Source organism: Colletotrichum fructicola (assembly GCF_000319635.2).
Source record: "Colletotrichum fructicola Nara gc5 chromosome Unknown KSG_Nara_v1_contig02, whole genome shotgun sequence".
NCBI lineage: Eukaryota > Fungi > Ascomycota > Sordariomycetes > Glomerellales > Glomerellaceae > Colletotrichum > Colletotrichum fructicola.
Genome location: NW_027094052.1, coordinates 3,764,826 through 3,779,158, shown reverse-complemented (window position 1 = coordinate 3,779,158; position 14,333 = coordinate 3,764,826). Strand labels below are relative to the sequence as shown.

At 53.8% G+C, this 14,333-nt stretch overlaps 2 protein-coding genes across 2 annotated transcripts; both read right to left on the bottom strand.

Annotated features, from left to right (window-relative positions):
* Positions 1–2,167: 2,167 nt before the first annotated feature.
* chsD (Chitin synthase D) lies at positions 2,168–5,684 on the bottom strand (the record flags this gene model as incomplete). The annotated part of the gene is made up of 7 exons (XM_066151186.1): positions 2,168–2,191; positions 2,256–4,164; positions 4,218–4,384; positions 4,444–4,513; positions 4,835–4,907; positions 4,968–5,048; positions 5,567–5,684. The coding sequence occupies 7 exons, from the start codon at positions 5,682–5,684 to the stop codon at positions 2,168–2,170; spliced, it is 2,442 nt and encodes an 813-aa protein (XP_066009313.1).
* A 3,599-nt stretch (positions 5,685–9,283) lies between these two features.
* On the bottom strand, positions 9,284–13,348 carry UPF2 (Regulator of nonsense transcripts 2; the record flags this gene model as incomplete). Its single annotated transcript, XM_032022636.1, has 9 exons — positions 9,284–9,290; positions 9,545–9,644; positions 9,702–9,840; positions 9,892–10,197; positions 10,247–10,534; positions 10,588–11,034; positions 11,094–13,141; positions 13,211–13,255; positions 13,330–13,348. 9 exons carry the CDS (start codon positions 13,346–13,348, stop codon positions 9,284–9,286), a joined length of 3,399 nt encoding a protein of 1,132 aa, XP_031880526.1.
* Positions 13,349–14,333: the final 985 nt, after the last annotated feature.

Here is a 14,333-nt window from a genome sequence, read left to right as displayed (position 1 = left end):
GATGGGCGGCGGTGTTCAAGTGCTACTCGGTTGTGTAAACAAGGGTTGTCCAGCGGACTTTTTTGGTTGGTGAAATGTGGCGGGGTTGCTCACAAACAGCGCTGCTGGGAAGGCAGATATGGTGATGGGAGGTTGAAGTGCGTGGATGGCGGTTATCCGACTTGCTGAAAGGGTATGCGCAAGCGGTCGAGTCGAAGGGTCGTCTCGTTGATGTTGGGAGTAAACAGAACACAGGTAAATGCAAGGTTTAAAGAGTTTGTCGATATGCAAGAGAGCCTGAAGGTGGGATGTGTGTGCGAGCGGGTGTGGGAAAAAAAAAGTTGCAGAGGCTGCGTCCCTCCAGCAAGCGGCTAGTCAGACCGGGGCCGGTGAGGTAAGAAGAAGGGGGGGAGTTCAGATGTGTGTGTGTGTGGATGTACTCCTGGTCGAAGCTGTGGTGGGGAGGTACTTGGCCAACGCTAAGTAAGGTAGACAGTGTAGGCCAGGGATGGTAGGTGCGCTGTACGGTTCGAAGACAGTGGTCCTGGCAGTGAGTCGTACACAGCAAGAGGCGCTTCTTCTCAGTGGATGTTGCGTGCTGGGAGTTTCAAAGGCATGGATTGGGCGGGACGGGAACGTGTGCTGCCCCGCCAGAATTTTCAACAGGTGTCGGTCCGCTAAATATTGGTGGGCGCGGAATGGGAAAGAAGATTCTCCCTCGTTCTTTGCTGTTCCCCGGGCCTCTCACCGGAGGAAAGATGCCCAGGTCCAGGCCTGCGGTGTCCGTCACCCCTCCAGCCCTGCCCCTCCGCCCCTCCACCCCTCACTTGGCCATCTCCAACTGGCTCCAGCCTCTGGAGCCTGCTACGTAAGTAAGGCGAGGCAAGCAGCATTCAAGGCAAGCATCGTGGGTTGCGCCAATGGCGGAAAGGATATGCCTTATGGTCCCCGTGAAGGACACCACATGATACCAGTGTCCTCCATCCCTCTGAATCCAACGACATGGCCGAGTCCTCCAGGCTTCAAGTTCACTCCTGGCCCTCTGTCGCATGCCAGCTCCTCGCGCGGGGCCACGCCCGCCCAGGGTATAGATACAGCCAGGGATCCTTCATCTGTCAAATCCAGATTGAGTTCCGGCGCACTAGCTCCGACCCAGCTACACAGGCACGAAGCTACCAGAAACAACGCCAAACTTGAGGCTGTGGCATCAATGGTAGACCGGCAGACGTGCTCCGTTGACAGCGTGAGCCATCGCAAGGCCCGGAGCGTCTGTCGCGGTGAGAAGGCCATCCGCGTCGGGCAGCTCATCTGTGATGCTGCTTAGTACCCAAGGCAGGCACTGATCAGTGATGCAAGTGCAACCCACCCGGTTTATCTAATCTAATCTTGGCGATATCCACCCGATGTGTAATGCAATCCCTCAAAGACACCACTGTTGCCATGTACATCCCCCTAGACTTCCCCCAACTTTACCTAAAATGCTACCTGCCGTCCAATCCAGCCTAGAGAATCATCAGTCGCTCTCGGAGCATCATCCGGAATACTGCTGATATAGACGCGAACCTGCCCGCCTGGCCAGGAAGAGGACCGACACAGCAGCTTGGCTTACCATGGTTCTTCCTCCTTCGGCCTACCACTGGCTGTGCCATCACCTCTCATTACCCAATATCATCACAACCCAAGATTTCAATCGCTTCGAAGCCACATTGCATTAGGTAAATCTTGCTAATAGGTCGGATATTGTTATCATCTGCCGACTGCCGCACAAACTCGACACAAACAAACTCTTCGCTTTCAGGCTTTTACATGGCCGACGTGTGGGCACAACGATTTGAGTATACAAAAGGAATGATGTTGATGGTGCCCACACCTCTTTAACTGTCAGCTCTTCTCTGAACCCCCGTACCAACGCCAGTAATATGCATATGAATCCATTCTTCTCACCAAACCCCACACTTCAGTCTCCGTTTTCAGCTGCTTCACCTGCCATTTCCCTTGGGGGAGTGGTCTCGGCTGGGCTCACCGCCGTTGCTGGAGCTCTCTCCCTCAGACTGAACGTCTTCCAACGGGCTTGTGCGAACGAGACTGGCACGTGCCAGAGGGCTCCGGCCGCTTCGTGCCGAGTGTGACGCGGCAAGGCCTTGACGACCTTCACCAGACTTGGGCCGATTATCAACGTTTGCCAGCCTCACATTGTCTGTGTAAGGGCCCCCTTCCAATGGGTCAGCGTCATGGTATCCGGCTCGCTTCATTTCCGACTCGGAGTACTCGTATACCTGACCCGAAGCCTGCTGTCCGCCGAATCGCTTAGAATTCGCCAAGAACTGGTTGAACTGGCTCTGCTGTGCCATTTCATACTTCTTGCGGTCTTCGTCGCCCATGATACTCTCCACACGTCGAGGAACATAGACCGAGTTGCCAGCGGTCTGCGACGACACCATACTGTCGAACGAGTCGCGCGACTGCAAGGCCCACGCCGGCCCGAACCCGCTTGGCCCGGACCGGTTGACGGTGACCGGAGAGTCTTCTGCGTTGACATACCATCCGCTGGCCGTCTTCTCTCTGGCTGCGAAACGTCCCTCGAGGTTTGAAGGTGGCTGTACCACACTGTGCTTTCGACCCATTGGTCCCATGTTTCCCTTGCCACCTGCAATGCTTTCCTTGCGAGCCTGTGTGGCAGGGATGAAACTCTCCGGCACAATGTTGAGTTCGTCTCCATTTTCCTTGGCTTGCTCAATGGCTTCCTGAGGTGTGGTATCAACATCGGCAGTGGCGGCGTCGGCTCTCGGTCCTCCCCAGGTTCTCTGACCGGCGGTGAAAATGCCGTAAACCATGTAGAACCAGTTGAAGAAGGGGTTCAGGATGAACATGATGGGGTACAGCCAGATCTTGAATCTCCTCAGCTTGGCACCGAAGTACAACATCATCAGCCAGTTCAAACCCAAGGAGATGGCGATAAATCCGACCGGCAAGTTCTCGACCTTCTTGGAAGTCGTGATGATGGCAAGGACCATGATGAAGAACAAGAGGGCCGTAGTACGGATGGTGTTTTGCATGAAGCGGACAAGAACCAGAAGGGGATAACGTCTCCAAAGACGCCAGTCAGTAAGCATGCAAACCTCGTTGGTGATGAAACCCAGGAACCAACGCCGACGCTGCTTGATAAGAGACCTGTAAGTCTGGACAGCCTCAGTTTTGCAGAAGGCCGAAGTGCACATTTGGATCTGATACCGCTTCTTGGCTCCAATCATGAACAAATGAGTGAGCCAACGGTCTTCACCCAAATGGCACTTTGCAAAGTCGAAGAGATCCTCGCATTGCTCCGCCTTATCAGCAAAGTAGTACTTGGCCATGCGACGAAATGCCGAGAAACGTAGCATTGTCAAAGCTCCAGGAAGACAGGTGACGGCACCGCATCCTGACTCGACAGTACGCTCAAAGAGTTGGCCGTGAATATACTCCATGTCTTGAAGTAGGGTGATCAAGCTGTGCTTCTTAGTCGTAGACGTGATAACACCAGTCATGGCCAACATGTCTCGGTGGTTGCCGGGGCTCAGTTCCATGTCGAAAACGAAGTTCTGCAGGCAAGTAGGGTCGAGAATGCAATCAGAGTCGATGAAGAGAATGAAGAGGTTGTCGTTTCTCTTGAGGTAAGTCTCGTAGACCTTGTCGATGAGCTTGAACGTAGCCTTCTGGCAGTGGCGCTTTCCTCCGTGGGGGAAACGGGAAACCGTAATGCGAGCGGACTTGTAGGTAACGTCGATACTCTTGGGGTACGTCTCGAGGGTCAATGGCACTCCTAGTTTTTCGAGGGTGTTCAAGTACAATTCATCCTCCTGGTCGCCATCAAATGACAGGAAGACGTGAATACATGACGGCGGGTAGTCGCAGTCGACGACAGAGTTGATGGCGACGACAAGGACATCGGGGTCTTCTTTGTAAACGGGCATGACAATCACAACCTTTGGTGCGGAGACTTCGTCGAGAACCTGCTTGATTCTCTTTGTGCGACCCAGCTGATTTGTAACCAATTGGTAAACGCAGAAGAGCCATGGAATGGTCAAGAGACCGGCAAAACTCCAGAAGGCAAACCATTGAAGGCCCTTGACCATGGCGTCAGGCCACACTGCAACGACCACACTAGGTAGCGGCAGAGTGACGATCATGATGGGGAGGAAAATGGCTCTGCAATAGGGTCAGTGGGGTCTGAGGATATGGTCCGCACGCCGAGTACCTACCTGAAGCATGTGAACAGGATGCCAACGACGACTGCCAGTACCCTAATAGTCCAATGTTCGGCCTTGAGGAAGACCTTCCACAGGCAGTAACAAAATGCAGCAATCCACAAGAACCATTCCAAGATGGCAGCCAGCATCACCACGCCGACAATCGCCGTGTAAACGATCTGAACATCGCGTTAGTCAAGACTGGCCAAAGAGTCTTTGCCAAATGGTCGTTGCTTACGTCTTTGGGCGCCCATGAGTATTCCACATCGCCCGCCATCTTGTATGATCGATATCTGTTGTTCTCTGAGCTACAGATGATGAGGTGAAGAGCTATGCAGGCTCGTTTGCCAAACCCGGGAGGGCGAAGTGCCTGACGGAAGGTTGCCCCTTAGCCGTCCCAAGAAAATTCAAGTCGCGGTGTAAGAGACGGGGTCGTGCAGGTTCGACGTGGTGTGCTCGGGTGGTTACAGTTCGCTTGTTTGGGGTGTGCTATCTTTATCACTGGTTCCCGAGAGTTTGTGGAACAGGAAAAGTCGGGCTGGAGGAAGGTATCGTGGCTCGGAGGGTGGCGACCCGGGGTAGAACTTTTCGAACCAGTGCACCACTGATTATGCGGCTGATTTCCGTACTTGCTGATGGGATAGATGCTCCCGAGAGACGGGTTTTGTCCTCCCAAAGGCGAGTGTTTGTGGGCGCCGTTGCCTTTTTGATGCGTGTGAGTCTGGGGTACCTTCTCAGTTACCGGATGAGGCATCAACTCACCTCCCAAACCAACGCTATCCCCCCTTCTGGCTTCCCAAGTGCCACAAGGTTGGTCGGATATGATCGAGTCGTCAGTCAGGTCTTATGAGGTCAACGAGTATATCATCGGCGGGATCAGCAGTCGAGGACAAAGAAGAGCTGAGGAGTGATGGGAGCTAAAGAGGCGCTGAATGGACAATCAGATGATGGGACGGGTTGACCGGCTTGTATATACGTCTTGAGAGGTCCTGAGCTTGACGTGGGGGGGCGACGGAAAGGGAAAGGGGCCGTCGACGGAGAGGCACCGATGGGTTCGAGACTCGACCCTAGGCAACACGCCCGGTTTCGATCTTTCCGGCACAGGCTGATTGAGTGAATAAGCCAAACAGAAGAGAGCAAGCAGGGAAGCAAACAAACACCCAGAAAAAACACACAGAAAAGCGAGCAAGCAACGTTCAGGGATGCCCAACATGCACGGGTCAGGTCACAGTTGTTTGGATGGACGCCGACACCGAGCTAGAGAATAATTTGGGGGGCATCAAGCGCGTACGGCCGCCCGAATTCACACATGGGTTGGCCCTTTGATATTGAGACCGGCCGGTTCGAGGCACCACACGCACTGCACGCTGCTGCAAAGTGCACGCCTCTCGGGTCCCGGAGGCGTCTTTTGGTGCGCGGTGTTAGACGCCTCCGGCTTCGTCTGCGCAGCGTGGGAACGATGACGTTCGGGGCTGCCATCGTGGCAAGAGCTCCGCCCAGAAATGCTGCTAGAGCTTCCCAGGCCGAGAACGAGAGAGCATGTAAGATATTTGGTGGTGTCAGTTGGACCCCTGGTACGGGTATCCGTAGATGAATAGATCAAGGCACATTTCCGACCTGCGGCGAAGACGGCAAGCTGGCAGACACAACGGACGTTCTTCCCATGCTTGGTCGGATTGGGCCTGCCCCATGGTCGATGTCTTGCCGCGCTCGTTGATGGGATGAGACGAGAGGATCCCGCGCGACGGGAGCAGGGACCAGGATGAAATCGATGGACATGTCTTGGCCTGCCGTGCGTGGAATGCACAGCCCAGCCGGGCCCGAGAATTTTTGGTCTCTAAGCCTGAGAGCTCCCCCACCGTTGGCAGGGCCCAAGCAGACCGCGTGCGCGATGGGTTGTCGAGACAAACATCCGAGCGCGGTGGAAAGTAGAAAGGAGCTGTGTGGTATCCGTACGGCAACAGGTGAGCTGCCTAGCTGCATACCCAAGCTCTGCAAGTTGTTCTTCACTCTTCATCACCTAGGATCAGACGAGCCGCTGAGCGGACCTGATCGACGAGAAGCGCAACCGGGGTTAGGCGGTGGGGGCCGCTAAGAGCAAGGAATCGTGGAGCGTGGACACTGGCTGGATGGATGACTTGGTGATCGATGTCTGCTGCAAGCTGATCGTAGTACGGCAGAGGAATGAATTACTGCATAAATGCATGCACGCACTCGGATGGTGTTTGAGCTATCTGAGGACTCTGGCCGGCATTGGCTCATCCTGTCATCTTCACCTTATTTTGGTCTTTTCACCTTTCTGCAGCTCCGGTTGCCGTGGATATCGATATGCTTAAACATGTGTTCTTACCTAAACCTTACCTTTCTTCAGGCGACATTTTCCATGACTGACAAACGGAACAACAAGATCAGACTGTCTGACGCGGAACACCGAGAATCTGGGCTCCCACGAATGAGATTATCTTGTGGTGTTTTCCAGAATCCTAACACCGTCTAACAAGCCAAGACTGCGTTGCTTTTCTTAGACAATCGGGACTACCTAGGTAGGGAGGCGACATTGAAAGAAGCTGTCTACGAAGACGAATAGAGCTGTACCGGGTATCCACACATGCCTGCAAGAAAGACGCCGATTGGCCCATCCGGGGTTCTCTTCCGCCCCATTGTGAAGTGACCGGGATGGTGCGCTAGGACAATTTAGTCCAGGGGCAGCCAATCTTGCAGATGAAGATCCCGGCTGTGTGGGGAATCCTTTCCTCACCACAGCACACTGCACGCTCACATCGCCAATGCCGTCGTTCCCTCTTCAGTTCTCACTAGGTATTTCAATGGCCCACCAATCTGAAGGACAAATTCCCCGAACTCCGGATCCACACTACCCTTCTACGCTGAAGCTTTCAACCGAGGAGACATACGGAGCGACGTACCGCACCATCATGACGCTTCACCAAATTGTTTGAACCGCAAGCACGTTCGTCAGTCCTGGACTCGACGCATTTCACTCCCCAGCATAAAGGCCTCTGTTCGTCTCAACGTCAATATCGCAACGGCCAAAAATGGTCAATTTGCAGATCGTCGCATGCGCTTCTCATCCTGCTTCCCAGGCTAGGCTCCATGCCGCCATAGTCTCTTGTCTGAGGACATGGTACCGGTACCATCTCCTCCTGCCCACAACGTCCGTGGACGTCCGAGCGGGCATGGAATCATCGCTGGAATGTGATATTTCAGGATATCCTGGGACAACGGCGGGAATACGAGACCTCCTGCCACCGTCTGGCGCCTCTCGAAAATATTCGAAAAATGACACACGCCTTCGTTTGCGGCTTCTCTCCTCCACTTCAAGCCTGGCCCCCGACGGAGGCCAAATGGCTATCCATCACTGCCATCCACAGTGGCACGCCATCCCGACTCAGCGCCCATATGCATGAGCCAGCCGTCACTGAAGCAGCAAGGAACTTAATAGCTCAATACAAATCGTCGATTTCCTTCAGCGCGACCGGCAGCGGCAAGCGAACGCCATCCCAAGTAACGCATATCATCTCACCTTCCGCGCATGTACTACTTGAGCTTCCGTTTGCGGGAGCCGCCGCGCCCCTCCTCGCTCGCCGTCGACCTAATTAACATCTGACGGATAAGCGACGCGGTCTACCAAACGCGAACTGGTGCCACGTCCCTTGGCTACCGTGAATGCATCATATTCCAGATCCCGTGTCAGCATGGTCCGCCATACCCGGGAGGCCTGTTCAGTCTCTATTCGTCCGTTGCCGCGGCCGCAGTTCAGGGTATGCTTTGTACCTGCATGAACTCCCAAACTCACTTCTGCCTCGCCTACAGGTGCAGGCAGGTACAGGCAGGCACAGGCACAGTCGTCCGATATTCGTGATCTGCGTAGCAACATGTTTTCGGGACGTTGGGGGGCATCATTGTCTCGAAAACTCATGTTGGCAGAGTCAAAGTCGCCTTTCCCAATGCCACTTGCCCCTACTGCCTCGCCCTGTTTCTTCTCGCCCACGAGTTGCCCACGAGATGAAACAAGTGATGGCGCCCTCTTAAAAACTGCCCCAACTGAAACACTTACACTTTTCGTATTTCCTCACTTGAGCTGCTAATACCTGCCAAGAAACACCATCGCTTCACGTCCATCCTAGGGGCATCTGCACTCTCCACCACACCCACTCTCCCCTCTGTCTCAAACCACATCCGCAACCGGCGTGTCTTAGCTGCCCGATTCTTCGCTAGAGAACCGGTCTGCCCTGGCCATCCTCTAAGCTTACATGCATGCAATAGCACGAGAAGTGGTTGCTTAGGATGCAAATCATTTACAAGTCCGGCCTGCCTTCTGTATCGCCGCTCCCATAATCTTTCCCGTCATCACCGATCTTCCTTCCCACATAATCGCTTTAAACATTGCTATGCTTGGTCGGATATCAGTCGACCATGATTTCAGTATCACCGGTCCTGCCGTTGGCGACCTCGTTTCGTGCACACATTGTCTGTATTTCGCTACACCACTGCCCCTCTATCTCTCTATTGAATGAATGCCATGAGTCTTCCGCCTGGAGATCAGAAGCAACGATGACCCAGATGTTTACCGGTAGCAATACATTTCAGCCCATGAAAACGCATATCATGTTCTCGGATATGATGCTGAAGATGTGAACGTTTTGCTTCGGCCCTTGCCAAACTGAGCCTTTCCGCCGTCTACGGCCCCATACACCCCGTCAAGCTGATCCTAGCCAGTTTCGTGACTAGCCATCGCCACATTTATCTTATCTGCGTGAGTGACTTCTCCTGGAAATCATTCGCCATGAGGCCACCCAACAAACCTCGCTGGGCCTCGTGGGCTGGCCATCCAGTTTGGCTGTTGGTTGAAGTCTTCAGGAAAGCCTCAATCTAGCCGAAGGCGGCCGGTGGTACTTCCTGTTGCTCGGGGCACGGAATCTGTGTCGTGGTAGACTTGGAAGTCGACCCTACACGCCAGATCTCCCGGCGACTCTGATGTCGAGTCGATTTCGTGAACGGCGTCTGATAGCCTGCGATGAATAGTTTCCTGGACCATAGTTCCGTAGGATGCACTTTCTTCACGTCCTGTACTCAGAGCGAGGTTCCCCCCGTTAGCAAATCATTCTTGAGTGTGGCGGAATCCGCGAGACTGTTTCTTGCGAGCATCCGATTCAGGCTTCTAGCCCATAGCTGGTTTGCCACGCTTGTCGACAACGCTATGAAGATGATGCGTCAAGGAAGCCTTTGACTGCTCCTTTTCATCTCTCTCCGTCACTGCATTGGAGCATGAAGAATGTGTCTGCGCGAAGCTGTTCCCACGCTTGGCCGAGGATTCGTACCAGTCAACGTCACTTAGCTGGAGCTTGCGAACTCTCTGTCCGCCGCGGTCTTTGCCGCGATCCGATCGGTTGTGGTGGTAAGAGGTCGGCTTGTCGTGGCCTGCTCGGACGTTGTGAATATTTGGGTTTGAATGAAGTGTTGTTTCGTTGTGATTACCATCTTGATCGTCGTTTTCTCGAAGATCATAATTCAAGACAAGATTCTTGATACGCTGCTGTTCCTCCCTCTCAGCCTGCTGCTGATTTTTCATAGCCACTGCGAAGGTTGAGTCCGAAGGCAGCTCCACGGTCCGCGTCTGATGAAATGTCAGCGACACGCATAGGAATATTGGGGAAGTGGCACGCACCTGCTGGCGATTGCCTTTCTTCGTCAATAGAGAGAATGCCATCGTGCTGCTGGGCACAGGCGCAGGAGCCTCTCCAGTCTCTCCTCCTGCCGACGCTTCCTTGTTTTTACCTCGCACTGGCAAGGGCACATCGAAAAGTGGCTTGCGCTCGAACTTGCGCGACTCTAAACTCTCAGCCATCATCTTAGCATACTCACGATCAAATTCAGCCTCAGCCTCCGGATCGATTTGCTCCTGCTGACGAGTAACAACTATCGCCTCATCTTCACTCTCGGAATCGCGATGTGAGAGATCGATTTCTTGATCCTATTCATACTTGTTAGTGCATGGTCCAACAGTACTTGTTATCTCTTACCTCGATGCCTTCATCCTCAGAATCAGTCTCTTCTTCGTCGGCCTCGGCTTCAGGTAGGTCTGCATCTCCGTCCTCGTCGTCTGAAGAAGATCCAATGGAAGCGTCATCAGGATCAATGATTTTATCTGCCCCTGAAACCTTCTGGTCCTGAGCAATGGCGAGTTGGAAGGCCTTTGAAGCTTCTTCTAGGTTGGAAGCGAGCTTCCACTGAGGTCTAGTGAGAGCAAAAGTGTCTTGGATGATGAACTCAATATCCATCGGCAAAGGGTGTTTAGTGTAAATGTAGTACTGGTCCATGTCAGTACACAAACTCAGGAACTGGAAACGACAGTCCCACGAACCTGGAAGAAGGAGAGGAAATAGTCAAGTTTCTTGCCGGCAGCGCCCTTAGCGAAGTACATGCCGCAAGTTTCGAGAACTGTCGCAATCAAACGGATGCGGAAGAAGTCGTCAGGAAGATCGAAGGGATTCAAGCGGCCCGGTATAGGAGGACCACCGTGGCCGAACGTCATAATCTTATACATGGTATCAAAGATGACTGGGTGCTCGACCATCCTGTAATTGTAGAGCTCGCCGATGTACTTGACTTCAGAAATTCGCCGTTGATAGAACTTGAAGTCGTTCTGCTCCAGGCCGAAGGAAATGGATTCCATAACATTATCGATAACCCTCACCACAAACGCGGGATGGTATCGGTATAGTGCGCTGAGCAGAATGGCGAGGAGGTGAATGTTACCGTACTTGACTTTGCCGGGTTTAGAGAAAACCTTTTCCAGGATGCTGACGACCTTGAGAGTGGAAATTAGTATCCCTGCTCTGGATTGGTTCCTGAATATATTCTGCTTACTTCTGCCTCTTCCCAATGAAGTCTGCGGATTTGCTTCAAGATCTTACTGTAATTACGCTTAGTCATGTCCATGTAGACCAGCTTGCGAATGAACAGCTCCATAGGGTTACGCTCTTTTTGCTGAATGGCAGGCCGGTCGGGAGGGTCGACGTAGTAGACAGCGTTCTCAATAAGCATGCGTTCGGCTTGGCCAATGTGCTGGACAGACTTCTTGCGTTGCAGCGTCTCGAGGAAAGTTGCCATACGAGGCGAGGTCTCCGGGTTGCGTAGAAGATAGCGGCCGCAGTTCTCCAAGAGGTTGCAAATGATTTCAATGTTCATCCTCGAGAAGTCGTCCAGGCTGACCTTGAGACAGTGGAAAACAACGTGCTCAGGGACGATGCCGAACTTGGTCAGCTCAGCAAGGTACCGGATGTTGCTCAACCGGACCTGGCCGAGGAAGTCCTTGTCCTTGCGTCTCTGAAGACTGCGAAACTCGGCATCGAGATAGTCAACCAGACCTTTGGGGATATCAGGCATATATCGTCCCAAGGTCGCAGCCAGTCTCGCCCACGACGGGAGAAGATCGCCTCGGCCTTTGGGAACCTCGGTCAGGGCCTTGATCAACCTATTCCTTGAAGCTTTGGAGTTCAGGTAACAGAAATCAATGGCAGCCTGGTCAATGATGTCTTTGTTTGTGAGATCAGGCAGTCGGGCGAGTACAGCATCAACTTGAGCACCAATCGTCTTGTTGGCAATCGCAGTAGACTGGTCATCGGACGGGTCCGGAACTTTCGGAGCTTCGGAGGCCTCAGCTGGATCAATCTTCTTGCCCACTTGCTCCTCACTATCCGGCTTCTTCTTCTTTCCATCATCCAGAAGAATTCCCGGAACCTTGCCTTTCAAGTCGACCAGATTTTCGTAGAAGCGACGCTCGTCTTCGTCCTCCCAGATACCGGCACCATCTCCGAGACCACGCAGGTACTCTCCTGCCTTGACTAGGCCGATTGACCCATTCGATGCCCCCAAAGAATCGTCGTTGTCCTTGAGATCGGGCATGTCGGCACCAATAGCATCCGCGATGGCCTGAGCGTTTGCCACGAGTCTCTCCTGAGCCTTGACCTGCTTTTCGAAATTTGCCTGACGGTCCTCGAAGACCTCGCCAGATTTGACGTAAGCCTCAGCATTGCGTCGGGCCTGTGAATGAATGGACTTTTGATCGCGAACCACGTGATTTTTCACATCTTCGAAGTACTTCTTGAGAATGGTTTTGAACTTCTCCTGAAGGTCGGGGGGCGTGATCGGTTGTTCATCGGTCTCGGTTGTGGAGTCTTCGGTGTCGCCGTCGCTTTGCGCAGGGCCGTTGGAAACCTTCGTGGCGCCGTCCTCCTCAACAGTTTTTCGGCCCTCGCCCACCGCAGATTTGACGCCAAGAATGTCCCAGCTAAAGGCCTTGACGAAAATGACGAGCAGAGGCAAATTGACATGCTCTCTGTCATGTCCAAGCAAGTCTTTGAGCACCTCAAGAGGAAATGGCTCGGCAGCACCAGTCTTGTTCGATTGGGCCTTGATCTTCAACTCGGGAACCTTGCCTGTTGCGCCCTTGGTGGCATCGTCCGGTCGGGTAACATCGTCGAGGGTCCGGAGGACATCAACTAGCCAAAGTTCAGTGACGACGCGCAAGAGCACTCGTTGGCGCGTTAAGCGCTCTTTCTCCTCCTTTTCGCGGACTTCCGGGGCCAGTGACTTGAGTAAGCTCTTGTCGGGCGTGGCCATTCCCTTGCCAAGCAGCCATCCCAAGTATTCGGTAAACTCGCTGGGGCCGAAGCGCTGGTGCAGAGCGCTGACGATTTCGACACCGGCCTCGATCTCGCCGGGGGACTTGAGTTTGCATAAGCCCTCATAGCAGGCAGAAACAATCTCGGAGAGGTATTTGTGCAGGCTGAGGGTGCGTATCTCCTGGAGGAAGGTATTCAGAGTGGCAGCGGAGATTGCGGTTCGGAGGCGCTTGATGAAGGCAGTGTTCTTTTTCAGAGAGGAATCGAGGGATTTGCTGGCGGCGAACAGATCTGTGGAGGACAGGCAGTCAGAGAGGGGCGTTTTTGAGCATCGCGGGGTGTGGGCATGATGGTACGGACCTGTCTCGCCTTCCCAAGCGCGGGTGTTCAGGGAGCGCAATTTGCCTGTTAAACGACGTCAGTCAGCAGGGGGGCGCGCAAAGGACGAGGGAGGAAAAGTTGAGGCAACGGTCACTGACGCTTCCTTGCACGATCCATGGCAGACCGCGTTTGTTAGTCTCGAGGCCTTGCCGAAAGTCAGCACTTTTGCAGGAGCGAGAAGACGATTCGTTTGACGTACGTCGACAATGCGGGCGATGCTCCAGTGGAGGTCGATGTGAGTGAGGTGCGCGCTACCTTGTTTGCTTGTATGGACAAGGTTGCTGTGGTAGGTAGGCGGAGGCAAGGTTGGCAGGCCCTAGGCGCCCAGCAGGTATCCGGACCGTAGGTACCTACCTACCTGCCTACAACGGTCCTAGGTGAGTCTGAAGGTGGCCTTGCGGGTGAAAGCCTGTAGTGGATATGGGGAGATCACGGTCGCTTTCGCGGTCCGGGCGGTAAGTCATTCCCGTCAACCTCAAGGTCGTACTCAAGATTAAGCCCATAGTGTCCATAAATTCCATCTCCCGTCTTACCTGGGACATGGAGATCTGTACGATACTTATGATGGGTAGGATAGCAGGCAATGGTTCCAAAGATTGTTTGCTACACCATGGCCTCCTTTCATGCCTCTTGGGGTACACGAACTTCCCGTGCCGTCAAGAGCAAGAAAACCATGAGCCAGCCATGCCTGGATAACGACGGCGTGTCAGGCGTTCAGGGCCTTTCCACAATTCAAGGAGGAGTCCAACGAGGCGTCATCCACCCAGGTCGAACTTACCGGCCGAGACCTCCGCGTCTTTGGGATCCGAGTACAAAGTGTGAGCCAAGGTGAGCGCGGCCACGTTGTCGCGCTGCCCATGACTAAATACCGGATGATGCAAGGCACGATTGTGGCATTTTCTCGGCGACTAGGACATGGTCGCGAATGATTAAACGTTGCTTCTCCGAACATCTCCAGGGCCCGTCCCTTTGGGTTTCTGAGCTTCGCGCCGGCTTCCGACTGGACCCAAGCAGAATGATGCCCACACCACGCAATGGACGAGATACCTGCATGCCGATGAGGCACATCGGTACCCGCACTCTTGCTTGTTGCTCCTGGCTT